Raw genomic sequence first — 27,139 nt, 5'->3', positions numbered from 1 at the left:
TTTGGGTTTTTCGGAGGGGAGCACTTTCCATGTTCACAAAAAGTTCGAGGAAGGCGCCGGCACGCCAAGACCCACGCAGCCAATGGCGGTAGACTCAATCTGGTAGCATCATCGATATGAGGAAAGCTCCCCTCCAACGCCACGCCCTCACTCTCCACTCTACACGCCCATTGAGGCCCTATACTCGACGTAGGGAGAGATACCACCACCATGCCCGTCTCCTTTGCGCGTCTGGCCGGCCCCGCGGCGAAGCGAGCGTGCCTCAACGCCTCCCGACCCCAGCTCCGATCGGCAATCCCTTCACGGCCCATTGCACGCTGCCTGTCGACTACATTCCCCCGCCGATACGCTGAAGTCGAGGAGAGCCAGCGGACACGATTGGTCCCGACCGATTCCAACTTCGGCGGCGTTGCACCGGCCGAGACGGCCCAGGAAACCCGAGCGGAGGAGGACGAACATGTAGACACCAGGAAGATCCGGCATTACACTGTCAACTTCGGGCCCCAGCATCCCGCTGCCCACGGTGTGTTGCGCTTGATTCTGGAGCTGAACGGAGAGGAAATTGTGCGCGCCGACCCGCACGTTGGCCTGCTGCACAGAGGCACAGAGAAGCTCATCGAGTACCGGACATACCTCCAGGCCCTGCCATACTTTGACCGACTCGATTATGTCTCCATGATGACCAACGAGCAGTGCTTCTCGCTGGCTGTCGAGAAGCTGCTGAACATCGATATCCCAATCCGCGCCAAGTACATCCGTACCCTGTTTGGTGAAATCACCCGCATTCTGAACCATCTCATGTCGGTTTTGTCCCACGCTATGGATGTCGGTGCTCTGACGCCCTTCTTGTGGGGTTTCGAGGAGCGTGAGAAGCTCATGGTGAGTTGTGCGTGGCAAAAGTATAGATTGCACATGCTGATTACGTCTAGGAATTCTACGAACGTGTTTCCGGTGCCCGTCTCCACGCAGCCTACGTCCGCCCCGGTGGTGTGTCTCAGGATCTTCCCCTCGGTCTTCTCGACGATATCTACCAATGGGCTACCCAGTTCGGTGACCGCATCGACGAGACTGAGGAGATGTTGACAGACAACCGTATCTGGATTGGCCGCACAAAGGGCGTTGGCGTTGTCTCAGCTGCCGACGCCATCAACTACTCTTTCTCCGGTGTCATGCTCCGAGGATCCGGTGTTCCCTGGGACGTCCGCAAATCGCAGCCATACGACGCCTACGACAGGGTTGACTTCGATGTCCCAGTCGGTGTCAACGGTGACTGCTACGACCGTTACCTCTGCCGTATGGAGGAGTTCCGTCAGTCCCTCCGCATCATTCACCAGTGCTTGAACGACATGCCAGCCGGCCCCGTCAAGGTTGAGGACTACAAGATCGCGCCCCCACCACGTGCTGCCATGAAGGAGAACATGGAGGCTCTCATCCACCACTTCTTGCTTTTCAGCAAGGGCTACACTGTACCACCTGGTGAGACATACAGCGCTATTGAGGCGCCCAAGGGAGAGATGGGTGTCTTCTTGGTCTCAGATGGTAGCGAGAGGCCGTACAGATGTAAGATTAGGGCACCTGGATTCGCACATTTGGCCTGCATGGACCAGATTTCAAGAGGTCATTTGCTCGCCGATGCTGTCGCCATTATCGGAACCATGGATTTGGTGTTTGGTAAGTACTATCTGTAAGAAGTGCATATGAGACATTTACTAACTTCCCCTGCAGGTGAAGTTGACCGGTAAGAAGTAGAAGAAAGAAATAGAAAGGCGGCTGCATTTTGCTTCGATTTGCACAGCATGATTTTTTGTCGCGTTGCATGAGGGATATAGGGCCGATGGGTGACACTCGTATGGTCGACGAGATCAATCACGAAGACGATTTGATCTTCGATGTGGTGGCTCAGCAGCGGCGGTAGCGGGTTAGGTGACTGGTTGTAAATACTGTACCTACGTGTTTCTTGAAAGTCAATTGACGTTTGCATGTTCATCTCATCCCTTTCTATATGCGCATCTTGTAATGACCTGCAGGGAGTTGTGCTCGTTGGTTCTTCGACTCTTTCTCTTTGCCATTTTATCGCAACATGAACGCGTCACATTATGGAACGGCCATGAGCATGGTAGTGAATGAGATGTTCATGGCCATAAGACCATTTCAGGCAAGCACCAACCATGCAATGAGACCATCAATCATACCACTGGTATGCATGACAGCAATTCGTGAATTATGTTACGACTAGAAAAACTTACACGAAGGTGCTAAAAGGGGACATGGAAGCAGGACCAGCTCAGCTGTAATATACATTATCCTGTCCCATGCCCTCTTACAAGAACATGCCCGCAGCGGAGCCGAGCGCCACGATGCCGAATACCGCCAGCCCAGCCTTCGAGAACGCACCATGTGTAACACCCACCGCACTGGCAGCGCCCGTCGAGTCCGCATTCGAAGAGCTAGCACTCGCGCTCGCATCGCCACTTGAGCTCGCAGTCGCGCTCTCCCTCTCGCTCATCGTACCCGCCGATGACGACTGCGCAGCAGAACTGCTGCTACTAGCCGTATCCGGGTCCGTCGAATTCTTGCTAATCTCGTCGAACGGTGGAGTGCAGATGACAACGTCGACCCTCTTGCTCAGACACTCTCCCAGTTCCAAGAAGCTCTGTTCATCGCTAGCGGAGCACATTGCCGTGCAAGGGAACGGGCTGCCCATTGCGGTGCTATCGTTTCCAGAACAGCACGCGTACATGTCCCAGAAAGCGTGGTCGTTGAAGTCCGCGTCGTTGCTGATGACGCATCCGCCATCGCGGCCGGACGGTCGACCGAGAGGGTAATTGGAAGGCTGCGCGGGTGTGTCGGGCATGGCAGAGTTGGAGGCGCATCCTACTGCAGGGCCGTAGCTGAAGATGGACGGGAACTCTGTGGGTTTGGTGAAAGGGCTCGGTGACGCATTTGTGTAGGTTGTGTAGACGTAGTTGTAGGTTGTCGTCGGTGTTGTGGTGATTGTAGACGTCATCTTGAATGGTTGTTGCTGCATGTAGCGTGATGCGAGTGGTATGTTGGTAGGTAGGCAGGTAGTAAGTGACGAGTAGCTAGCTAGCTGGAAAGAAAGGCTGGAGGAGGTTGAGCACCACAAAAGCAAACAAGATAAACTTCAGCTAGTAACGAACGCACGAGCTGACGCGTCTGAGTAAAAGAGCTATATCGTATCACAGGTGAGAAGAAGCGGTGTCTCGAACGTAGGCGGGAAAGGATACGAGATGTGTGACGGAGTATACGAGTCTTAGGACAGATCTAGAAGGTGACTGCTTTTCTTAGTTTCTCAAAATAGTAAGCGAGATCGTCGACGCAGGTTTGCGAGGAAGTGTCGTTTTGAAAGCCGGAACGTAGAAAGTGAATCTGGGCATCTGTTTTGTAGCGTTCACTGCACAGCAAACAATCAAATGGAGTGAATGATTGTGCATGGGTGCAAAGAGTCTTCGCCAGTAAAGTTCACGGGAGTTGCGGGGCGCCTCTAGGGCTGGCTTAGCGCGGCGACGTCACATGCCGTCCTCCGCTAGCCTGCGGTTGGCCAAAATACCAGGCAATCTGGACTCGTCGCACGCCGAACAATAGTGGACCATGAAACATAAGAACGCGGCCTCAAGGTAGATCGAAGTCCAGCTACGTAGAAGAATTCAGACTGTATCGGCATCAGTGCTTTTAACGGATGAAGAGAAAAGTCATTCAGTTACACATCACGTTATCAGAGAACAGACGATTTATTTTGAACAGTTGAATTCTCATCTTGGTATCATGGCTGCCATGCAATATGGCACATTAACTTCATACTAGCATCCCTATCGGGATCTCCTAAAACCCATCTACGCCTTCTCATCAATAGAATGGTGGACACCGACAGTGCGGTCTCCATGCACACTGCTCCTCCTCAAGGTCTCATCCTTGTCGTAGTCCTGGTCAAGCTGGTTCATCTCGTCCTCAGTCTCGTTGAGGTGGTGGAACAGAATCCATATGAGACAACCAGCGATGAAGGATGCAACGGCAAGACCAGCAAACATCCACTGGATCTTGGGGTCAACGACAAGCGGGTTGAGAGCCTCGGAGATGGCAGATCCGAAAGCGTTGGTGAGGAGGTACATGGACTGGACGAAGGACTTCATGCTAGGCGGGGCCTTGGTGTACGCGTACTCGAGTCCAGTGACGGAGGCGAAGATCTCAGAGAGACCAATGAGAATGTAGGCACCGGTTTGGGCGGCAACGTGGATGTTGTTACCCTGGTGAACGCCATCGACAAGATCAGCGTCGCAGGCTAGCGGGGTCATGTAGCAAGGACCAGAGTGGTAAATGTAGTATTGGATGACGCAAGCGTAAATCATGGCGAAGGATGCAATCCAGAAACCGGCGACAATACGGTTGATGGGAGGGAAGGCGATCTTGTGCTTGCGGAGTGTGGGCATGAGCCACTGGTCGACAATGGGCAGGAAAACGATAATAGCGATGGGATCGAAGTTCTGCATCAGATCGTTGGGAATGCCGTGAAGACGCATCTGACCGGCCTGGGTGACGAAGTTGTTGGAGAAGTTACCGTAGACGACCCAGTAGATGGGGTAGAAGCAGAAGACCTGGCAAGCAATAAGAGCACGCTTGACCTCATCGACAAAGTGGTCGTCCCAGTTGAGGACCTTGGTCTTGCCGAGGCCGGCCTGGTAAGATGGCTTAGCAGCGTCCATGTTACGGTTCTTGATCATCATCCAGATAATGCGGAAGGCATCGGTAATGATGGATCCCTGAGGAGGTCGGACAACGTAGACCTTGCGGCCGAGGACGAGGACGAGCAGTCCGACGAAGAAGACGCAGAGGCAGAGCAAGTAGGCACTCCAGAAGTCGCGGTCGCGTTCCAGGTAGGGAGTAGCGAGCAGAGAAAGAGATCCGGCGTTGATGCACCAGTAAAAGATCATGTAAATCCTCTGGATGGTGATGGCAGGGTCAATGATAACCTTCTCGCCAGTCTTGTCATCGGTGCCAATGACCATTTGTCTCCTCTTGTATTGATCGGCGATCAAAGGCGCAACATTAGACTTGATACCTCCAGTTCCGAGACCGATGATGATAATGGCAACAATGTAACCAGCGAGACCGGCGCCGTGATCCAAAGCGGTAGGAATGGATGTGCAGGTGAGGACGATAAGACCGAGGATGTAGACGCAGCAGAAGATGACGATGGTGTTGTACTTTCCAAGGTACTGATCGGCAATGATGGCACCGAGAATGGGAGTGACATAGCACCAGAACTGGAAGAAAGTGGTGAGACCAGTGGCTCCTTGGTGACCCATACCGAGCGCACCGCGACCTTCCTCACCGCTGCGAGGACGCGAGATGTAGTTTTGGAAGATACCGGAAGCACCATAGTAGGTGAATCGCTCGCAGAGCTCGACAATGGCGACCAAGAAAGCGCTCTTGGGGAGAGGCTCTCCAACCTTGCGGAGTGTCTTCAACTCCTCGGCGGTGGGCCTGATGCCACCAATGCCATCCTCTTCCTGGACATAGGAAGCAGCATCGGAGTGGGAGCCAGCAGTGAGCGCAGCGTCCTTCTCGGTGGAAACATGCGCGCCGGCAACGTTGGAGTCGTTGATGGTGGCACCGTAGAGGTGAGGGTGCTTGTCAGCGACCTCTTGGCCGTGCTGGAGTGCCTCAGCGCTGTCAAACATGTCAGTAACCCGTATTAATCCCAGTGGACCCGAGTACCAAAGGGCCGACGGGGAAGCAGAACATACGCAGTAGTCTCGTGGGCGGTAGCCATGGTTTCAGATCTCAATTGCGACCAAAGATTCGGTCAATAGAGAGGCAGCCCAGAGTGAGTGTGACCAGAGAGTGAGAGGGAAATCCGGTAACACCTGGAGTCATACCAGAAGAACGAAGACACCTCCATATTTAACCCACCCCCTCGTTGAGCACACGCGGTACCCACATGGCATTCACCTACCCAATGGCTCCGACGTTTGCCTCTGTCGCTCAAGGGCAGTGGGACCAAGCACGCACAAGCACTCTCGCCAGGCCCGATGTAACGTCTTGATAGCCCTGGTTCTAACCAGATAAGCATAGTCGTCCGGTACAAAGCCTGTCGAAGCCTTCCCTTGGCAGCTTAGTCGCGCCACTGCCCGCTCGGCGTGCAGACAACCGATTCGCCCCCAACCCGGAACACCTGCAAGCACCTGCCAAACGCGGCGATGGCACGCGGTGATCTTACGTTGGTGTTTGTGACAGAGTAGTTGGTTACCACACCTCAATGTCGTGCCGGGCTGCCGGGCCCTCGCCTGGAAATACAGTCGTCGTGGTTCGCCAGTCCGCCAGTTCGCTTCGATGTAAGGCACACCCCGGCATGATCAATACTCGTATAAAAAAAACCGCAAACGCAAGTCTAGCTGCAGTCATGCTAACCACTGTGCCGCCACAAAGATAGGAAGGCATCGGCAATCCTGCAACCAAAAGATCCAACACTTTCCATTACACAGCACCGACCGACCCATAATCTTTCCAATCTCCAGCCTTCCAGACACTCATCTGTTTGCAGAAAATTTGCGTGGCCGGCCCACTCCGATTTGCGGAAAGTAGTAATGGTTCTGCCATTTTCTCCGGTTTCAGGGACCAGGTCCGCCGAATCTAACGACCTCGGTTTCTTCTCTAAACGGTCCCGAGCACACACTAGCTCGGGCAACGCCGAGAGAGATAAGCTTCTGACCCGCCGTGGAGCTGTTCTCTCGTGCATGGTCATCTCGCCTAGACACGCTCGATTGGGGATTCCTGCCTCGACATGGCCAATGGGTCTGGGAGGATCTCCGCATCGCGCGCTTATTAGGTGCTTAGTGGGGAATTTAAGCGGTGGTTGGGTCTTGGATGTTGGTGTGGGATCAATGTCTGATAGCGGTGACCGAGGATCAGGCGAGTAACGGGCGTAAGACGATGATGATCTGGCAGCGTGATAACTGGACAGTCGCCATTGCCGTGTGTCTCGTTACTGTGAAAGCGCTGTGATGTGAAGGTGAAAGCACTGCATTGGAGGATGTTTCCTGAGATTCAATCACGCCCATTCCGTCACCATACGCAATTTCCGTTACAAGCACGGCTGGGCTGCAGCGCCCAGACACGGAAGGCGCGGTCAAGCTTTGTTACCGACACACATCAATCTGTCAGCGGCGCAGTGGCGCGCCTGAACCTCGGGATGCCTACATGGCCCTTGGCTAAGCGCGCAATCCCCGCGTTAATCCCGGGCTTTCCCTTGCCCATGCGATTCTTGCTGCTTTCCGTGTGCCTGTCGTTGAGGCTTCCAGAAGGTCACAGCTGCAGCAATCATGGCGGTACGCCGGTACCCACGGCTCAACCCACAGATCTGGAAGCTGCTTATCCTTGTGCCCACATAAGCTCCATAGTATTAGCTTGGTATATGCTTGGAGTGCTTCGTGTCACAGGGCGCGAGTGGAGATGTTGCCCACTTGGGTATACTACCCACAGCATCAGCACGGAGCAAGTGAGACACGCGACCTGCCAGCTACTAATTTAGTTGGGTGGTTGGTGTAAACGGTGAGATAAGGCCTGGGGATACGAGTACGCAAAGTCACGTTTTGTGATATCTTTTAATTATGTTTACCTCATCTACTCGTCGAATACACAACGATGCAATCAAGCTTCATCCGGCTCTCTACACGCACCCCGCGATCGACGACGACCTATCGCCTTAGCTTTTCGTACAAATATCCTCCCAAACATTAAAGAAAGTTGACACATGATGCGTCGGGTACTGTGAATAACAGAAGGAAACAGTCGACGCTTATGATGATGGACCGTTGGGACCGGTAGTGTTGGGGTCACAACATTGCTTTCCTCCACCACAGCTGTCGGGGCACTCTAGAAGACAGGCGTCAGGGCCGCCCTTGACGCTGGGGTTCTTGCTCTTGCGACCACCATCTTCCGCGCCGCTTTCGTCTGAGCCATGTGCCGAGTGGTCGTGGCTAGCGTCGAGGCAGAACTCGGGCTGGATGGTCGAAGAGTGAATACCGTACTGGTGGAGGCATTCGCGGATTTGGCGCGCGAGATCCATGTAGCGTGCTGAGCCCTGACCCTTGAAGTCAAAGTCGACCTGGACGTGGAGGGATGCGATGAGCTTAGTGTCTGATAGTTGCCAGACGTGGAGGTGATGGCAGGAGACGATGCCTGTGAGGTCAGTAATGTCGTCGGTGATGTCGTCGATGGACAGGTTTTCCGGGACGGCTTGAAGAAGGATACGAGATGCAGCCTTGCACAGGGGTAGAGCAGACAGGAGGATGATGACGGTGATGAGCAGAGATACCGCGGGGTCGGCATACATCCTCCAGGAGTATTCGGTAAGCCAGATGAACAGGGCAGTGGCAATGACACCAATGTTGCCCAGGGCATCACCCAAGACATGTAGGAAAACACCGCGCATGTTCAGATCAGCGTGAGAGTGACCATGTCCACCTCCCGATGCCTCCTTCTTGGGCTGGTTGTGCTTGTGGCCCTTGTGGTTGTCCTTCTGGCTAGTCTTGCCGTTTCCGTGAGCATGGTCGTGAGAGTGATCGTGCGAGCCGTGGCTCTTAGGCTTAGATAGAAGCGAAGTCTGCTCAGTAGGCTCCTCGTCCTCTACAACATCGTTGTCCTCGTCATCTGCCTCATCATCGTGCGCGCGGGAAGACTCGATGATGCTGTTCCTGAAGGAAGAGGGGTGTACGTAGATCTCGTCGATGGTTGCGTAGTTGCGTGAGTGCGATCGGCTGTGGCGCTTGTTCTTCTTTGCGGTGGCTTTGGAGGGGCTTTGGGTGAGGTTCGACGGGAAGCCGACGCGGTTCTGGGGCAGCACATCGGCTATATTGCCGCGCTCGTCCGCAACGGCATGGTCATGCGCATCGATGCCGTGAGAGTGTCCCTCCTCAGCGTGCGAGTGTGTGTCGTTTCCGTGTGAATGACCGCCGTGGGAATGGCCGCCGTGACCGTGGTCGTGGAAGAGGAAGAGGCCGACAATGTTGGACAGGAGGCCGCAAGAACCGACGATGAGGATGATAACCGGGTGGGAAACGTCCTGAGGCTCGACGAAGCGCTGAATGGCCTCGAGGAAGATGGAGAGACACAGCGCGACGAGGAAGACGCCGTTGATGAGAGCGCCCAGGGTTTCCGCGCGTTGCCACTGCTCCAAGTTAGCATAGCCATTACATGCCAGACGCGAGGCTTCTTACTCCGTATGTGTATGTCTTCGAGTTGGTCTTTTGGCTAGCGACCTTGACGGCCCATAATCCAACGAGGAGCGATATGACATCGTTCAACTGCGCGTCGTGTCAGCATCATCACTGGCGGCGAGGCCAGATATACGCACCATGTGGAACGAGTCGGCGACCAGCGCCAAAGAGTGCACCGTGTAACCCGCGATGAGCTCGACAAAGAAGAAGGCCGTGTCGATAGCCAGCAGGATCATGATGCGCGTCGATTTGGAGAGCCCCATGGTGGCGGTATCGAGGCGCCGTGGACGCTGTATCGGACTGGAGTGATGGCGGCGCAAAGGGTGCGATCGGGGCTTCGTCGCCTATTATACAACTGCAGAGGTTTGTTGTGTTGGCAAGGACGCAGAAAAGGGTTTGGATCCACGGTTCACAATGCGCGCTGAATTCAGAAACAAAGTCGCACTAGACATTGCGTCAAGGCTCATCCAGGCCGGTCCGCGTCCCCCGCCACCATCTGCCCTCAGCACCCTAAGCACTCCGCCCAAAATGGCTCTGTGAGGCAGCGTAACGGCCCTATCTGCCCAATGTAACTTTAATCGCCTCAAACATCATCAACTCTCCAAATTCTTGGGGACAATTGGCGGTCCTGTTCGCTGCTCGCTGACTGCGCATAACAATTCCAACGTATACCGAAGCCCAAGACCAAATGCGTCCATTCCAATAGCCAACATACCCACAAAGATGGCAGACCTTTCCAACGCTTTGCCCCGCATAGTTACTACGGTTTGCCGCTGTGCCTTCCGCCGACTTCAGTGCCGCAGCTTGAACAGTGAGCATGGCTAGTCGAAAGGGTCTTACATGGACCCACAGCAAACGATGACTATCCGCTATTCGAGACATGTTTGAAGCGTAACGACGCTTGTACAACTCCTACATGACTAGTTCTCGACCTCTGCTCGTGGCTGGTGCGCTGACTAACCACATGCTGTGGCATGTGAACAGGCACTACTCATCCTCCAAAATACGTCTTCTCCACGTCCACTCCAACGAGTACTGCAAACGTGCCCAACAGCAACAACCCCATCAACGCCATAACGAGTCCTACTTCCCACCCTCCCGCCATCGCCTTGCCTCTCACAAGCGCTCGCTGTAGTCTCCAAAACCTCATCGCTCCAACCAAAACTACTACAATCGCCATGCAGATGAAGGTCGCTGCAAGTGGTTTCCCAACCTTGTAGAAGCCAAAGTGCGAGTTGGGCGTAGACGAGTGTTGCAAGTGGAACAGTTGGGCAGTCACGATGCCCGTCATTACAAGAATGAGGGAGGTACGAAGGTAGCCCAGGAAAGTGCGTTCGAGTGCTAAGCGCAAGATTAGCGATTGGACTATTTGAGGAAGCAAGGGAGATATACCTAGATGATCTCTGTGCGCCCCTTCGTCGATGCTGAGACTGACATGTCTAGTCCAGAACCTAATGACTGGGTCGTACCACCGCTCTCTCCTACCCGCTTCCTCTCCATCGCTACGATCCTCATACACATCGATCTGTGTACTTACACCATCCACATCGGAAGTACGGCGTCTTAGGTCATTTCTAGACCCATGCGACGAGCTGCGCAGTGATGTGTTGCGTGATTGTAGGCTAGCAAGACCGGGTGTCGCATGCGCTTCATTTGCTTCAGCAATCCTTTCGTGATGTACGGGAACTAGTTCCTTTGAAAAGCGCTGTCGCTCGTAGCGCACTGCATCCTCGGAATCGGGGTGGGGCTCAGCATGGGCGTGATAGTGTAGAGCAGCCGAAGGCAGGTCAAGTGGTGATAGCGCGCGAGATGATGTAGGGTCGCTCATCAGTTGCTTCTGAAGTTGTGCAGAGGTTGTAAAAGTGGGAGCGTGTTATTAGACATGGTAACACTTGCTTGGTTCGTAAGTGACGGTATCGGCTTGTCGCTCGGCTGATCGGGCATAACCCTTGGAAGCTCATTCAAAGCCGCATGTTCCACTTCAACACCTCGAACGCTTGATGATGATAAATATTAATATTACGTTCCAGCAACATACCATCATGACTACATCCCTTCTTCCAACTGCTTCCTCATGCAAGCGCCAACCCACCAACAACCACTACAGCAGCAACGTACACCTGCTCCATAACCCCATGTGTCGCTCTTGCCGCAGCACCGCTCGATGTGCTCGCAGGGGCAGCTTCCGTATTGGATGCTGAGCTCGAAGGAGAAGCAGTAGGCGTAGGAGTCCTCGCAGACCCAGTCTCCTCAACATCATCCGGCGCATCAAAGAGCTCATTCCCATCAGTTGCCATCGTCCAGCCCAACGCGGTACCGTCACCGCTGACAGCCTTTCCACGTACAAAGCCTTCCAAATCGACATCCTGCAGATCAACCGTCGTTTCGAAGCCCGTTCTCCTTGCCACAGTGACATTGGTCCAGGTACGTGAATCGCTAGCATTGGCTGTGCACACAACCCAACTCTCAACCTCAGTGGCGCCGTTCCAAGAAAAGAACGCCGTGTTGCCGTCTTGGTCCCAGTGCACATCCGGCTTGGTTGATGGCTTACCCTCCCATTGCTGGCGGTACGCTCGGTATGCGTTCACGACGTTGCTCTTGCCGAATTGCACATCGAGCAAGACATTGCCTTCGTGATCTAGCTCGGTGAAGTAGGGCTGGCTACCAAATCCAAGCATGAAGTTTGTCGTTTCGTTGGAGGGATCGATGGCCTGTAGGCTACCTTCGAATGTACCAAAGGTTTTGCCTAGATTGGTGAACTCGGTGATAAGCTTGACAGTCTTCTCGTCCTGGTTTACGTCGAGCAGAAGGCCTCGTGAGTAGCCGATTGTTTCGGTGGGCCCATTGTCGAAGAGCGTCATGCGTGTTTGATCTTCGTCCACCCAGCGAGCATCGTGCTGGAACGCGAAGGTGACGGCTGGATCAACATCAAAGTCCGACTGACGGCCTTGAAGACGCCAGATGATGCTTCCATCTTGTCCAGATATCTTGTAGATGCAGTCCATGACACGCGCTGAGACTAGGTAGTCGCCGTTCTTATCCTTTTCAACTGAGTTGATGTGGAAGTAATCCCACGGCGCTTCTTCGGACTGGCCAACGTCGGATGGTAAAGAGTTGTACGACTCGTTGATTCCAACATGCGTACTAGCGTTCCACTCAAAGACAATATCCCCAGTCTCGATGTTGATTTCCTGGAACGTGTTCTCGAACAGCCAACCGTTCTCAACACCCCCAGACGCTGTCAGATCCCATGGAATACCATGATAGATCAGGACGATCGCAGTGTCATCGGCGGTGATGAGAAACTCGTGGATATCGCCCATTTCGTCTCCGAACCGGCTGACTTGGAAGTGCGCAATCTCATCGTAGCTCTGGTTGAGGATGTGATAAGAGCCGCGCCCATAGCCGTTCAGTAGCTCGCCCGACCAGAGTGTGAGTACAGGCTCGCCCTTGTATGTTTGCGTCTTGAAATCGAAGGGTTCGCTGTAATTCCCGGTCCACACGAGCGAGCCCATGCGGTCGTCCGAGAACTCTGGTTACACAGATTAGCACATGGATGCCGCGTGATACGATAGGGCTGACCCAATGCAGGGTTCATGTCACAACCCTCAACCAGCTTCCTGGGAAATAGAACGACGTACCAAATATCGCTGGCCAGTTCTGCCCACTTGTAGGCAAACCGTTGATTCCCAGAAACACATGGCCATCCATCAATGCGGTGCCGTTGCGATTGATCTGCATCTGCGGTGGCTTCACATCCACATTGGATCTGTAAGTTTGGTACGGAGTGCCGCTTGGGTCTTCAGCTCCGTAGCTATCGAAGTCATAACTGACAGAGTCCTGCGCGGTGACGAGAGGCAGTAGTAGAGACGAGAGCTGCAACAGTGCAAGGCTAGCCTGAGTAACGACTGAATGAACTCCGCGCATCGTGACGGCACACACTTAACGACTGACTGGAGCAGAACGAGACGAAAGCGACAGCAGGCACCGACAGGATATAGTAGTGAAGGATTCAGAGCATAATGAAAGAGGACAATCAGGCTGAGAACAAAAGGCACCTGCACAAAAAAGGCGGCCAGCCGTCATGTACCCCGGCCAGGGTGCGGCTGTTGGCTTCCCAGCTCATCTCCTCAATCCGGTCTGTCGATTGCTTACACTTGGCCCGGATAAGCTGAGCAAGCCACGCGCATTGGGCCTAACACGTCTCTCTTAGGCGCAGGTCATGGGGTACGTGATCCTCTTCGATGCAGCTTGTAGCTTTTGGCTGGACAGCTGCAGGGTGTGGGGCCGCGGCATGTTAAGGGCCCAGAGTATTGCATCCTACAAACCGTCTATTACACGTACGATCAGGCTGCCCATTCACCGGTTCTGGCTCTGCGGCTGGGGTACTTGCAGACGCTGTTCGTAGGCTGACGACGGCTTTGTTGTGACGCAAAGTAAACAGCAGGCTGAAGTCAGGCGTGCTAACGGCACGCGTTGATGATACGGACGACTGTGCCGTGTGCGCCACAAAATGAAATGCGGCTGCCGCGTCGAGCGGGGCTTGAAGGATGATTCGTACACCACCGCCACAGTCTTTCACCCTCGCTTATCGCTTGCCAGGTTTTACGGAAAATTACTGATGGTTAGCGCGGCATCATATCTCCACTTACATAAAGCAGGTTGTTGGTGGGTCGGTGGACGCATCGTGATGCCAAGTCAGGATGAATTCGTCGGCTTATGTTACCGTCTTGACCTCTTGGGCTATCATACAGATCGACTCTACTTACTCATAAACTTTGATGCCATGTTTAAGACACTCCCAAGGCCTCCAGAGCCGCCGCTGCTACCACCACCACTGCCTCCGCCCATCTGCGACTTCAAGTAGAACTTGAGAGCCATCTGTGCAGCCTGCGCAATGGCATCCTGCTTAGTAGCGCTCGGGTCCTACGCGTGTCAGTAACGATAACAGGTATGTTGAGCTTGTGACTTACAGTCTTGCCCTCGCTCTGTTGCTTGTCGAAAAGCTGGGCCGCCTGTCCCATGGCCATGCCGATGAACTTGTTCTGTCCGCCCTTGGCATCCTCGTTGCTGCTGTTGTTGAACATCTTCATGGCTTGCATAGCAGCAGCAGCTCCGACGTTGTTTGAGCTGGCTTGCTCGTTACCGCCGTGGCCACCGCTGCCGTAGAACTTCTCGTGCTGCTTGACAGCGTCGTCCTCGTCAACGTCCTCATCCTTGAGCTTATCCTTCTTGCCGGAAAGCATGCCGAGGACATTGCTGAAGAGGTCGTTGTCACCGCTGTTACCAGACTCGCTTGATGCGTGCTGGGCTGCGCCAGAAAAATCATCTGAGCTGCCGCCGTAGCCGCCACCTCCGCCGTAGGATGTGCCAGAAGATTGTTGGCCTTCATGGTGGCCGGATCCGCCGTAGCCTCCTGAGTTACCTCCACCATAGCTGCCACCTGATGGGCGGTCATTGTAGCTGTCACCTCCGGATGGGCGGTCGTTGTAATTGCTGCCTCCGGATGGACGATCGTTGTAGCTGCTGCCTCCAGACGGACGGTCATTGTAGTTGTCACCGCCACCTGAGTAGCCACCGCTTGGACGTGACTCCTGGCGGCTTTCGTGTCCATATCCTCCGCCACCCGAGTAACCTCCACTGGGGCGGTCACCGCCATATCCTCCTCCACCCTCTTGTCGTCGTCCACCGTGGTCTTCGCGTCTGTCATCACCTAGCGCAGGGCCACCGTAGCCGCCTTCCTGTGGTCTTCCATGTTCTTCTCTGCGCTCATCACCCCCACCGTAACCACCTGAGGAGCCGTAGCCACCTCCACCCCCACCCCTCCTCTCTTCGTCGCCAAGAGCAGGTCCTCCGAAGCCTCCCTCCTGGGGACGGCCGTATTCTTCGCGGCGTTCACCGCCACCGCCGTATCCGCCCTGTTCGTTTCCGCGGCGGTCGTCTCCCCGGCCACCGTAGCCAGACTCCTGGCCGTACTCGCGGCGATCGTCGTTGTAGGACATTTTGTAGGGTTGAGAGTCTATATACGTGTTAGCAACCGATGCGCCAAGCTGCACTACTCTGGAATTGACGATGTAACTATGAAGCGTAGCGTCGATGCTTGCCAGTCTGACGAACGTCCAGAACACTTCACCAGAAGCTTGCTCCGATGCTTAGGAGCAGCCAAGCTTCATTAGACCGAGGCGAGCATCCAAGCTCGCAGCTGATCAATGCCTATGAGAATGAAAAACTTACAATGTGTGGTGAGTAGAAGAGTGGCTGGGTTGAGTGTTGCCAAAGTGTGTATGCGTAGATGTGTGTTTAAGGGGATGTAGGCTTCAAGTGACAGACTGGCAGCTATAGCTCTGGGCCCCTCCCAGCATGAGATTGCCCCGCTAGTGACGTACACCACGCGGCAAGCTTCCCTGTCATGATTCGCGCTAGTGTTACAGTAACATCTGCGCTGTCTGGGCTCGCATGTCATGTCACGTCACGCGATTCATCGATTGGCGGTCAGGGTCTTTAGGGTACAATTGCAGTTCTACAAACATACTATAGTAGCCTCGGCGCAAAAATTGCACTACGGGAGCCAAGCGACGATTTGCAGCTATGAGCGGCCATACCGAATCCACCGACCGTCATGGTATTACACCGACCTTCAGTAGTCATCGCTTCTCCTGTTTGAGCTACCATATCCCGAGTTCCCGCGGTCGTTGGAGCCGTAGCTGTCTTCGTTCTTGCGTCCAGAGCTTCCGTACGAGTCATTGTCGTCACGGCCCGAAGAGCCTCCATACCCAGAAGAAGTGTTGCCGGAGCCATAGGAAGTTTCTTCAGAAGCTCCAAAGCCACCGGAGGACTTGTTGCTTGAGCCGTAGCTGTCGTTGTCCGTCTTGCGATTGGACGAGCCGTACGAGTCATCATCGTCCTTGCGGTTCGATGAGCCGTGGCTCGACTGGTTCTTGCTACCATATGAGTCGTTGTCATCGGTACGGTCCGAAGAACCGTAGCTGGATTGTTTGTTGCTGCCGTACGAGGAATCGTTGTTGTCGTTGTCGTTGCGGTCCGAAGAACCGAAGCTGGACTTCTTGTTGCTGCCGTACGAGTCTTCATCGTTGTCGTTACGGTTCGATGAGCCATAGCTCGATGATTTGTTCTCCGAACCGTAAGCGTCGCCATTGTCCTTACGGTCGGAGGAGCCATAGCTAGACTGCTTGTTGCTACCATAGGAGTCCTCTTCGTTGTCGTTGCGGTTCGAGGAGCCGTATCCAGAGGACTTGTTGCCAGACCCATAAGAGTCGTCGTTGCGGTCCGAAGAGCCGTAGCTGGACTTCTTCTCGGACCCGTAGGTATTGTCGTCATCATTCTTACGGTTGGAGGAACCGTACGAAGTGCTGTCGTTGTCATTCGACCCGTAGCTAGACTTCTTGTTGTCGTAGGACGAGTCCTGGTCGTTTCCATATCCGGAAGACTTCGAGCCGTACTCGTTGTCCTCACGGTTGCTGCTACCGTAGCCTGAGGTACGATCCTCGCGGTCGTTGTCGTTGTAAGACATGTTGATAGAGATGTGTTTGAGTGAAAGACTCTGAAGCGTTGGAGTGTTTGGTAGAGAAGTTGCTTGCTGTTTGCTGAACACTGACTATCGTGGCAGGCCTCTTCCTCTTTATATGCGTCCTCTCGAGGGCAGCCTACCCCTCTATCACCCCGCAATGCCGAAAGCAGGTTTGGTGTTGTTCATCCCGCCTATGCTGTATTACTATCGCTGTGACCCCTGTGAAGCTGAGCCGTACATTCGGACCGCTCTAGATCTCGGCAAAGTCCGGATGTGCCTTGGTTCAGCGGCAGCTCATCACCAAAACTGTCATGGTGAGTGATTGAGTCTTCATCGTGGCACCGCAAAGCCACCGCAAAGAAATGGTCCAGGAAGGATGTGAGAGTCTAATGTGGCCTGTTACAGCATAGAACGACCTCACCAACTCTCGTAGTATTACCGTGGATGCACCGAAGCTGAAATTGCGGTATTAATGCGGTGGCTGATCATGGTTACACTTTGTTCGGACACGTCTGGAGAGTTGGAGGGGTAGCTATCGAGTGGGCGTGGGCGAATAGAGCAAGTGCGATCGGACACGGGATGACCGAGGGGTGGGACATCGAGCACGCAAGCGACATGGGTCGCGAACTGGACCCCTACACAGCACAGCCACCTCAGCCACGCTTCCAGCCACGGTCTAACCCACAATTGATTAATGTATGTGCTAGAGAGATCCGTCCAGACAGTAAGTAGGTTCCATGTGACTGCGATTACGTGGTACGGTTTGCTTCCACTTGTCTTCGTTTGTGCGACCAACGCGTCCGTCTGGACTTGCACGATCACCAGCGTACGTGGCACCAGCAAAGGCTCTTGCTGAACCCATACTGTAATTTCGTTCACCCATCAACGTTTCCACTCATACTGCGTAGGCTGTTGATTGCCTCCATAGATATCTTGCTCTAGGTTCCAGGCTCATTGCTAGGAAGACTCTGTTCCAATCTACCAATCGCACGCTCAATCTTTTCTGCCATCGAATCTTGGGAGAGGTGTTTAGCAAACGTCAGCGGCGTCATGCCATCGTTTGTAACAGTAGTTAGATCAGCGCTCCAATCGATCAGAAGATCCAGTACGTCTTCATGATCATTTGCAATTGTCTCGATGGTTGGTGTCCAGTTGTCCCAAGTTCGTACGTTGATATCGCAACCGTACTCCTTGAGCTTTCGCACTATATCCAGATCTCCACCACGGCAGGCCCGATAGAACGGACTGGCTCCAGATGTTGAAGTTACATGCGGATTGGCCCCATGTTCCAACAGCAAGTCCAGTACGTCGAAGGCGCAAAACTCAGCCGCGAAATGTATCGGAGTCAAAGCTCTTGGAGAGTCCGGTTCGGAAGATGGCTGATCAGCGTTCGCGCCATGTTGTAGCAGATGTTTTGCCATGTACAGATTGTTCGCTTTGGCTGCTGCAGCTAGGCACGACAGGCCGTTTTCGAAGCTATAGTCCAGGCTCGGTAATTTCTAGATCAAATCTGTTGCAGTAGCGTTTAAGCCGAGCCAAATACATAGGCAGATGGGAGAATAATCGAAAAAGTCCGTGTCTGTGTACGTGGTCGCAAGCAGTTCCTGCCATCTCGTGTAGCAAGGTGGACCCTCCTCTGAATCAAAGAACAGATACACGAAAGGGATGGGGATATCTTTCGCAGACCAGTAGTCTTCTACAAGCGTCGCATGTCTGTACCAGTTGAACGCGGCATATACGCGGAACACGTATGTCTCACCGACATCCGGATCCAGACTTTCGTCCAGTGGCTTCCTGAACGCATCGAAAGTGAGATACCGTAGACACAAGCCAGTCATCCAAGCATGTGCCTCGTCCTTGTCGACGTAAAATTCGTTAGCTGGGCTTTGTCGAATCTCATCAGAGCTGAGATACTCTTGAAATGAGTAATGACAGAGCTTCACTACGCTGATCAGTCCGTTCAAGTCTTCGATGCGTACAAGAGCAGATACTGGTTCCAGGACATCGTACGGATCCGTAGCTACAGCGTCATGGTCCAAATCATGTTCCTCGGGTTCTATGGCCAAGACCTCTGCTAGCTGGCGAGCAGTCATGGGCGAAGCAGCAGCAACAAGACACCGGAACAACTTTTGTACCTCTTGAATCTTAGTTGGGTATCGCGCAGCGATATTGTGTAGAAGTATCTGGTACGTGTATCCAAGCCCATTTGGTAGTCTTTGTATCATGTGCTTGATTTCCTTATCCGACTTCGCTGCACAAATATAGTCGATCTGCAAACGTGCCTGTAGTATTCTAGACCATGTTAACTGTCTTTCTAAGAAGCCAAATCATGCTGCCTGAAACCTGCGCCCAGCTCACGTGGCTCAAGGGAAAAGGTAACTTACGTGCCTGCGCAGAGGGAAATATGCCGCTCTATGATAGGCAGAATGCTTTTGTTCCTCAATTTCAATATACCATTGGCTAGGCGCAATTGAAGTTCTTCTTTGATGTAGTGCTGGATGTCGGGACGCATGTTCTCTGCAAGAACGATGTGTGTCACACCAAGGTTTGGATATCGCCCTTGAGTGCGAGCATCGAATCGGCTCGTAAGAAGGGTTCTGATACGGCAGCCCGCGCTCTTTCCGGAGTTGTGTATTGTTGTGAGGCTTTGAGCTATAGCATCACCTTCAGTGGACTCATCAAGCGCGTCTACGATGACGAATACCTCTTTCAGGCATGCCGTTGCCGAACAGATCAGTGGTATGTACTCATCTTTAGGACAAGGACGACTGCCTTCCTTAGATTTTTCATTGTACAGCGCTCTGCCTGGTTCGAGAGACAATGGTGAAGCTTCCATCATCTGCCTCACGACGCTTGCAGCGAAGTTATCATGCGTCATTTTCGCACGATCACGATGATCGCAGAAAAAGTACAAGACCGCGGTGGTATCCGTACACATCTGTTGAATATGTCGAATAATAGAAGCACAAAGAAGCGTCTTCCCTGCTCCGGGAAGACCAGTAATCCACATGGTGCCAGAATCCGAGTCTTTCCAATTTTGAAACTCTTTGGAGTGCAAGAGCCATTCTCCGGTCCCAGGAATATGGCGATTCAATGCACTTGCAAGACTGACATGCGCACCATCGGATGGCGTTGAACAGACCCACGATATTACCTTCTGTGTTTCCTCACGACTCATCTGCGCACGCAGCTGCTCAGACATATCCTTCATCTCATTTAATATGAGGCCTTGTCCTAGTTCGATGCGCCGTATCGCGGATCTGTGGACCGTTTAGGCCAGATACTCATCAGGAAGCATGCATACTCACGCAGAGTTGGCCTCGATAGCATTCGCAAGTAATCCACGCATGTGATGAAGTCTCTGCAGAGCGTCTTTGGTCTCTTTCTCTTTGAACGGCCACATCAGTTTCCTTCCAAAGTTCTTTGCATCTTGACCATTGACCTGCTCGCATTTTGCCAGCGCCCGCTCGATCGACTTGAGCGTTGACTGACATTCTTCAAAGACACCAACCCGTTCAAGAGCCTGTAGCGCATCGTCTGCAGCTGCCTTGGGCGATGTATCTGCGATTTGCTGAATTTGCGCAAGAAGGCTGTTGACGGCCGCGGTTTCCGTCAGGAGACTCCGGATCTCGCTGGGCGCTCGCGCGACCTTCGATAGGAAGTTGTAGCCGCCAGCGAGTAGGGCACCACTCAGTTGGACAAGCTGAGCGACAGACGCAACTGTGCCAACAATCTCAGCCATGACATCTGGCCAACAATGAACGCACGTGGTTGATCGTTGTGAGTGCGCGCAGTGTAGGAGTCTAGGATGGTAGGCGCGTCAGAGCTGAAGTTCAACGCGAAGGCGGGGAGAACCCCAGCCACTTCCCTAACGGTCAACCTTCAACAATCAGCACTTCCATGGTTGCATCTGAAGAGCAGTGTTGCATTTGTAGTCGCTGCTTCACATGAGATCAAAAAAATAATGCATTACGTTCGTTCTGCACATCGACACATATCATCAGACATCCCTCCGCGACCCTTCAACAGGCCGCACCCCCTCCTCTGCCGCATTTCTCTTATCATACGCCTCCGCCAACCCCTTCAACTCTCCCAGATCCTCAATGAGTATGGTGACATTCTGTTTTGCCATCAGCAGAAGAGCATCGAGTTCCTTCTTCTTAAGAAGGCCCTGTGTTACTTTTCCAGTTGGCAGAGGCGGGGCGACATAGCCTTCTGGCTTACAGAATTCTAAAAGCCCGTCGTCTTGAACACTGGGAGTGGGAGTGCGCGAGAAGATGCATGCCAAAGGACTACGGTACATTTCGCGCCTTCTCTGGATATCGAGGAGTGTGCGCCAAACCTCCCATTCGCGCTCCCAGCATCCAGTCAGAACTTTGGTGCTGAAATCTGCGATGCGCTTTAGCTCTGTGATCTCGTCTTGTAAACTGCTGTTTTCTCGATCGAGTTCTCTGATCTGCAGGTGATTCTCTTCGAGCTGCGTGCTGAGCTGCGGAATGAGATCTTCTTCTAGGCCCCAGACGCGATCTTGCAGACCGTAGACAGCAGCATGTAACCTCTGCACAAGACGCACTACTATTGGAATATCTGACGCGGCATTACTGGGCGGCACAAGTGCAGGGAAGGGTGGCAGATGCGGAGGTGCCGAGTCCTGGACGACGTCGTAGTGGAGGGCGAGCTCGGAAGGTGTTAGTAGCGAACAGAGGAGGTTGAAGACGTGCTCTGGCACGTTGTCGGGAAGTGCAGGTGGGTAGTGGAGGGCAGCATTACCCGAGTCCCCACTAGAGCTTGATGGGGGATAGTAACCTGGATGTACACCATTCGTTAGTAGAGCTGGGCTCTCGTCACTGCCTCCTCGTAATGGCAAGTTGCGGGGCGTGGGGGATCGATAGAGAGTGCGGCTTGAACTTGAATCGCTGTGATGTCCAGAACTAACACCATTTGTCAACGGCTGCTGCTGTCCTCCAATCCCCCTAACATCTTCTAGTGACTGTGATGGAGGTGTCTCCTCAGCATAAATGCGATCATAGAACGCACTTCCAGCAATTGGGTAACTGAAGTTTGGAACAAGACCGGCGTCTGCCATTGTGATGGGGTGAGCGTCTCCATTCCTAGGTTCAACAGTGGTAGAGTTTTGACGCACTCTCTCTTGAATCCTTGTTCTCGTGGCCGGATCAACACCATCATTGCGAATGATTCTGTTAAGCGCTGTAAGCCACGTTAGTAATTCAAACTGCTCCGTCCGGTCCGATAAACCATTTGGTAATTCTGTAGGGAGTTCCGCTTGAGCTTGCGTATGTATAGAATCTGCTGGAGCAGGTGGAGGTGATGGATCTGTCCGCAATACCGCATCAACAGTAGTTTGAGGCGGAACTGTTCGATGCAATCGTGCTGCAGGGTTTGTCGTTGTCGGTAGGTTGTGTGCTGCATTTGACTCATCTATATTGGCCTGTTCACCATGGTCACCGAACTGACGATTATCTGAAGGGAAGTCCATGAAGCCATCCCACTCACGAGTGCCTGGCGTGATTGGCGCCCTCGGTGGAGAAGGTTGTCCTGGAGGAGAAGGCCGCCGCTCTGGGATCTGTGTTCGCCTTGCAGTAGGAGTCCTGCCGCTCCGCTCTTCCCATCGCCTGAGATTCTCCGCGTTTTGTGCGGAAGTCAGATACTCACTCGGTACAGGCCTTGGGTTCTGTGTTTGCCCAGCCACAGCAGACTTGTTGTTCTTCTCTTCCCACCTCCTCAGATTTTCTCTGTTCTGTGAGGCCGTCAAGTACTCACTTGGTACGGGTCTTGGAGGGAGCTTCTGCTCTGCTTGTGTTTTTGGACGCCGGATTGGAGTCCTATGCACCTCCTGCCGAAGCTCTCCACCTGGTGGACCAGCGTATATTGGTTCAACGTCCGAAGCTAGCATGATGCTGTTGAAGAAGAGCTGCTCTCGTGGGTATATATGGCCTCGGTACGGACCCCTATCGATGATCACCGGCAGTTCGTCGGGCGAGTCACCACTCCTGGGCCCAATACGTCCGTCATCGAGGTCATTCTCGATTTTGTCGAGAGCCCTTTGCCTCTCCTTCTGGCGTTGTGTTTCTAGCTGCCTCGGTGTAGGGGACGGCTCATGGATCGTGTAATAATGAGTAGGGCGTCGGAATGGGTGTTTGAGTCGCTGAAAGGATGGCATCGTCGTGGTTCTGATACTGGGAGTTAGGTGGCGGAGATACTGGACAGGAGATCAGAACATGAGTGTTCGATGGTGAGGATACATGCTGGGCTGTTTGGCAGTTCCATGTGCTCGGTTGTGACAAAGGGGCGTTTGTTCACGCGCTGGCTGAACATTCGCTTCAATGCAATCGCAGAGCGGTGCGTGGCCATGGTAACATATGGACACGTTGATCCTCGGCAAAGGTGATATCGATGGTTTGGAAGGGACAACACAGACAGAGCACAGTCCATGCGGTAACGTTGGAACGGAGTAGAGGGGTACCGTGATATGTTGGAGCCTGAAGGTATTATTGCCGACGGCGTTATAAATATACACTACTTGCATTGTAATCTCTTGCAGCGAGATGCTTACTGTGAAGCCATGATCGTTCTTCCGGGTATGCAAAAACCGTAAATGCGCCATGAAAAAAAGAAGAAACCGCTCCATGGCTATGCAACCGCGAGAATGCAGATGAAACGCCCCCATGCCGTGTGATCGTAAACCGTAACGCCGAAGAACCTCAAAACCTCTTCTTCGCCTTGGCAGCCATAGCCGCCAACTTCTTCTTACGTTCTTCTTTCTCACGCTTCAACCGATTTTCCTCCGCTAGTGCCTCCGCGTCTTCCTTCTTAGCAACCTTGAGTGCTATTTGTTCTTCTTCTTCTACGTCCCAGATACCGCCCTCCATATCAGAAGAAGCGTCCGAGGCATAGTCTTCTTCTTCGTCCTCCATCTCACTAAGCTCGTCCCAGTCTGCGTAACCGTCATATCGTCCTTTGCCTGGGTTCGGTTTGGCCTTGACGGCTGGTGTGCCGTTTCGACTAGACGTTGCAGGTGCGCTTGTTGGACGGGCGGTTCCCTTGTAGCCAACCTCAACAGGCTTCTTGGCAGGTCGTGCTGTGCCTTGATAACCAACTTCGACAGCCTTCTTCTTGTCTTTCGATGGATCGGCTTTCGGGTCTGTTGTTCTTGAGGGTAATCCAGCGACGGGCTTCTTGCCCTTTGCGCCGGCACTTGCTTCTGCCTTGAGTGCCAAGCGTTCTTTTCGTGTGAGGATCTTTGTTGGTTCATGCTTGATTGGTGGGGCGATAGGCTTCGTTGAGTCCTTCTCTTTCGCCTTCTGAAGCATAGCGAGATATCCTTTCTTGGGTGCGGCAGACGAGGCGGGTGTTGAGGTGGTGGCGGCGGGCGCAGGCTTGGGTGCAGGAGCTGCAGCCTTCGGTTTGGCAGCGGGTGCGTTTGACGACTGTAGAGGTTTTCGCACGGGGGGATTCGCCGGCTTTGAGGATGCGGGTGCAGCAGTGCCACGATACGGGACGGCGGTGGTAGATGCGGACGGAGCTGGTTTCGACGTGGCAGGCGATGAGGTGGCGCGCACGGCACCATTTGCCTGCGCTGATCCCCCGACAGCCTCTTTCCGCTGTATCTTGACCTGTGTACTCTCGACTGGACCTGAGGCCTTGCGCTTCAGCTGGGGGGTTTGCGAGGCGCTACTTGCCCCTCCGATCGGTCGCGGCGCTGGCCTAGGGGCTCCGGCGGGCGAGCCTTGCTTCGAAACCGTCGCCTGCGTCTTCGCGCCCGTACGGTCGATTATAGACATGATGTCTTTGAGAGACTAGATGATGCAGTCAGCATACGACTGCTGCCGGGGATGAGTCGCGGGACTCACACTCATGATGGGCAACTGATAAGCGTTTGACTCAGGCTACCGGTCGTCAAATCGATTGGAGGACAAGTTGTACATGCTTTCCAGGTGAGATTCGCCGGTGTCGATAGTCGGCGGTGACTGATCACGCGCGCGGGGAGGAGGATGGGCGCACGGGACCGGTCGTGGATTGAAGAGGGGAGCGGCCAGAGAATGAGCGGTCGGCGGCGGCGCAGACAAGTCGCTTTTATACATGGCTTTGCGCCTAGCCCGACGACACGTGACAAGGCGGGCGTTTTGCGCTAGTCGCATTGCGGCATAGCCCAGGTAGCGAGATCCCACCCGAAGTCAATATTCGCGGACCTCGAACTTTTCTTTTCTACGACAACCTACAGAAGAACTTGTAGCTTCAGTCTCCGGCCCCGACGGTACGCACCACTTTGGAATCGCAATCAGCAGCGCAATACTGACAAGCGTAGGTTAAATCGATTGAACTCCTGTTCCAGACAAACCACCCCAACAATCACAATGAAGCACCTCGCGGCATACCTCCTTCTCGGTCTCGGTGGAAACACCTCCCCCTCCGCTGCTGATGTCAAGGTAAGAGGGAATTGCTCAGTACAACTCGCTGTATCACGTCCTAACAACGCAACAGGCCGTCCTTGAGTCCGTCGGTATCGAGGCTGACTCCGACCGTCTCGACAAGCTGATCTCCGAGCTTGAGGGCAAGGACATCAACGAGCTCATCGCCTCCGGTTCCGAGAAGCTTGCTTCCGTTCCCTCTGGTGGTGCCGGTGGCGCTGCCGCTTCCGGTGGTGCTGCTGCCGCTGGCGGTGCCGCTGAGGCTGAGGCCGCTCCCGAGGCCGCCAAGGAGGAGGAGAAGGAGGAGTCTGACGACGACATGGGTTTCGGACTCTTCGACTAAGCGCGTCGCCAACCACCTCTTCACGATGTATGATCCAGCAAATCTCTCGACCATTACGAGAATCATGCGCAACGAGTTCGATTTGGGGAGTGTCGAGCGAGCACTACAAGGGATTTGGAGAAGGACACTGCGGCATTACTAGATTAATTGCCTGCTGAGATACCCGGAATGAAGCCATGCACCCTCAAACATTTATCAAGTGTACTAGTGTCGTGTGATACCCGACCAATCCCGCATGGTGACTGTGATTGTTTAATACAACCGTCTTTGACTAAAGTTGCGTTGTGTCCAAATAGACCAGGTCCCAGTTTGAGTCTAAGGCGCATTCTCACTTACTTTCGACATGTCATGTCAAATCTCGCGACTGGCGAACCGACAGTGAGATGTATTGGGATACCACAGCCACCATGAACGAGCATAACAGAGATGGTTATGATCTTGGGAAAGTATTGAAGTGATCTCGGATCGTCATCTAGACTTAGAGAAGAATAGTCGCGTGTGAACTCACTGCGTCATCAGGTATTTGAAGTCGTTGAACGCATCCTATGTAAGGCGAGGTTGATGTGGAGATTCTGTTGCGAGGTTCGCATAAAGCAGTTTCCAATTACAACCACGGAGCGATAATTCATCATCACAACTATGTTCACATCAATTTAGATGTTCTTGTTGGTGAATAGCATGATCGCAGCTGCCCGTCTGGACTGGCGCTAAGAGGTCTCGCTTAGCGCACGGGGCAGCTACACCTCCAGGGCTCTAATTTCAATATCGCCCATCGAGAACTGACGACCGACAACTACCCTCGCGACCCAACGAAGTTCTCCCATCACTTCGACAACCGCAAACATGGCTGACGCTGACTACGATCCCGAGGCCGCAGCTGGTACGCCCTTGCCCTCCGCACCAGACCTTCCCACACTCCCGCACCGCTCTCCCTGGATACGTAGACGCACAACGTGATGGACATGGCTAACGAACACAACAGCCCTTAAGGCCAAGAGGGCGTTCCGCAAGTTCTCTTACCGCGGCGTTGACCTCGACCAGTACGTCTTCCGATCCCCGCGACTCCTCGAACGCGCTGGAAATATACACAAGTGTGGCGGTATTCTGATCGATAAACAGGCTCCTCGACCTCGGCTCTGAGGAACTCCGCGACCTCGTCCACGCCCGTGCCCGCCGCAGGTTCAACCGTGGTCTTAAGCGCAAGCCCATGGGTCTCATCAAGAAGCTCAGGAAGTCCAAGCGTACGCAAAGCTGTCCGCCCAGCCGACGGGTCATTGCTAACACAACACAGAGGAGGCCAAGCCCAACGAGAAGCCCGACCTTGTCAAGACCCACCTCCGTGACATGATTGTCGTCCCCGAGATGATCGGCTCCGTCATCGGTGTCTACTCCGGAAAGGAGTTCAACCAGGTCGAAATCAAGCCCGAGATGGTCGGCCACTACCTCGCCGAGTTCTCCATTTCATACAGGCCCGTCAAGCACGGAAGGCCGGGTATTGGTGCCACTCACTCCTCCCGTTTCATTCCTCTCAAGTAAACGAACTGGGTTTTGGTTGCATGGGTTCTTTCGTGGGGCGGATATGTACTTGATGACCTACAATGAA

General features: G+C 53.7%; 12 protein-coding genes across 12 annotated transcripts; 3 read left to right on the top strand and 9 right to left on the bottom strand.

The window, feature by feature from the left end:
• Window positions 1-210: 210 nt before the first annotated feature.
• NUO49 (NADH:ubiquinone oxidoreductase 49kD subunit) lies at window positions 211-1,688 on the top strand (the record flags this gene model as incomplete). Its single annotated transcript, XM_049334543.1, has 2 exons — window positions 211-879; window positions 930-1,688. 2 exons carry the CDS (start codon window positions 211-213, stop codon window positions 1,686-1,688), a joined length of 1,428 nt encoding a protein of 475 aa, XP_049186429.1.
• Window positions 1,689-2,320: 632 nt separating this feature from the next.
• Window positions 2,321-3,007, bottom strand: J4E83_007639 (uncharacterized protein; the record flags this gene model as incomplete). Its single annotated transcript, XM_049334542.1, has 1 exon — window positions 2,321-3,007. The coding sequence occupies one exon, from the start codon at window positions 3,005-3,007 to the stop codon at window positions 2,321-2,323; it is 687 nt and encodes a 228-aa protein (XP_049186428.1).
• An 847-nt stretch (window positions 3,008-3,854) lies between these two features.
• Window positions 3,855-5,791, bottom strand: J4E83_007638 (uncharacterized protein; the record flags this gene model as incomplete). Its single annotated transcript, XM_049334541.1, has 2 exons — window positions 3,855-5,688; window positions 5,766-5,791. 2 exons carry the CDS (start codon window positions 5,789-5,791, stop codon window positions 3,855-3,857), a joined length of 1,860 nt encoding a protein of 619 aa, XP_049186427.1.
• A 2,025-nt stretch (window positions 5,792-7,816) lies between these two features.
• Window positions 7,817-9,499, bottom strand: J4E83_007637 (uncharacterized protein; the record flags this gene model as incomplete). The annotated part of the gene is made up of 3 exons (XM_049334540.1): window positions 7,817-9,187; window positions 9,237-9,323; window positions 9,374-9,499. The coding sequence occupies 3 exons, from the start codon at window positions 9,497-9,499 to the stop codon at window positions 7,817-7,819; spliced, it is 1,584 nt and encodes a 527-aa protein (XP_049186426.1).
• A 1,809-nt stretch (window positions 9,500-11,308) lies between these two features.
• J4E83_007636 (uncharacterized protein) lies at window positions 11,309-12,937 on the bottom strand (the record flags this gene model as incomplete). The annotated part of the gene is made up of 3 exons (XM_049334539.1): window positions 11,309-12,768; window positions 12,878-12,886; window positions 12,934-12,937. The coding sequence occupies 3 exons, from the start codon at window positions 12,935-12,937 to the stop codon at window positions 11,309-11,311; spliced, it is 1,473 nt and encodes a 490-aa protein (XP_049186425.1).
• Window positions 12,938-13,997: 1,060 nt separating this feature from the next.
• On the bottom strand, window positions 13,998-15,238 carry J4E83_007635 (uncharacterized protein; the record flags this gene model as incomplete). Its single annotated transcript, XM_049334538.1, has 2 exons — window positions 13,998-14,162; window positions 14,210-15,238. The coding sequence occupies 2 exons, from the start codon at window positions 15,236-15,238 to the stop codon at window positions 13,998-14,000; spliced, it is 1,194 nt and encodes a 397-aa protein (XP_049186424.1).
• Window positions 15,239-15,873: 635 nt separating this feature from the next.
• Window positions 15,874-16,767, bottom strand: J4E83_007634 (uncharacterized protein; the record flags this gene model as incomplete). Its single annotated transcript, XM_049334537.1, has 1 exon — window positions 15,874-16,767. One exon carries the CDS (start codon window positions 16,765-16,767, stop codon window positions 15,874-15,876), a length of 894 nt encoding a protein of 297 aa, XP_049186423.1.
• Window positions 16,768-18,263: 1,496 nt separating this feature from the next.
• Window positions 18,264-20,506, bottom strand: J4E83_007633 (uncharacterized protein; the record flags this gene model as incomplete). The annotated part of the gene is made up of 5 exons (XM_049334536.1): window positions 18,264-19,056; window positions 19,149-19,258; window positions 19,306-19,416; window positions 19,919-20,024; window positions 20,073-20,506. The coding sequence occupies 5 exons, from the start codon at window positions 20,504-20,506 to the stop codon at window positions 18,264-18,266; spliced, it is 1,554 nt and encodes a 517-aa protein (XP_049186422.1).
• A 258-nt stretch (window positions 20,507-20,764) lies between these two features.
• On the bottom strand, window positions 20,765-21,705 carry J4E83_007632 (uncharacterized protein; the record flags this gene model as incomplete). The annotated part of the gene is made up of 2 exons (XM_049334535.1): window positions 20,765-21,545; window positions 21,701-21,705. 2 exons carry the CDS (start codon window positions 21,703-21,705, stop codon window positions 20,765-20,767), a joined length of 786 nt encoding a protein of 261 aa, XP_049186421.1.
• Window positions 21,706-23,486: 1,781 nt separating this feature from the next.
• Window positions 23,487-24,641, bottom strand: J4E83_007631 (uncharacterized protein; the record flags this gene model as incomplete). Its single annotated transcript, XM_049334534.1, has 2 exons — window positions 23,487-24,581; window positions 24,636-24,641. 2 exons carry the CDS (start codon window positions 24,639-24,641, stop codon window positions 23,487-23,489), a joined length of 1,101 nt encoding a protein of 366 aa, XP_049186420.1.
• Window positions 24,642-25,139: 498 nt separating this feature from the next.
• On the top strand, window positions 25,140-25,536 carry ALTA5 (60S acidic ribosomal protein P2; the record flags this gene model as incomplete). The annotated part of the gene is made up of 2 exons (XM_049334533.1): window positions 25,140-25,211; window positions 25,267-25,536. The coding sequence occupies 2 exons, from the start codon at window positions 25,140-25,142 to the stop codon at window positions 25,534-25,536; spliced, it is 342 nt and encodes a 113-aa protein (XP_049186419.1).
• Window positions 25,537-26,379: 843 nt separating this feature from the next.
• RPS15 (ribosomal protein S15) lies at window positions 26,380-27,072 on the top strand (the record flags this gene model as incomplete). Its single annotated transcript, XM_049334532.1, has 4 exons — window positions 26,380-26,416; window positions 26,519-26,576; window positions 26,656-26,777; window positions 26,828-27,072. The coding sequence occupies 4 exons, from the start codon at window positions 26,380-26,382 to the stop codon at window positions 27,070-27,072; spliced, it is 462 nt and encodes a 153-aa protein (XP_049186418.1).
• Window positions 27,073-27,139: the final 67 nt, after the last annotated feature.

This window comes from Alternaria metachromatica (genome assembly GCF_023757995.1).
Source record: "Alternaria metachromatica strain BMP 0045 chromosome Unknown scaffold_19, whole genome shotgun sequence".
NCBI lineage: Eukaryota > Fungi > Ascomycota > Dothideomycetes > Pleosporales > Pleosporaceae > Alternaria > Alternaria metachromatica.
The sequence above is the reverse complement of the archived record's forward strand: the minus strand, read 5'-3'. Positions and strand labels throughout refer to the sequence as shown.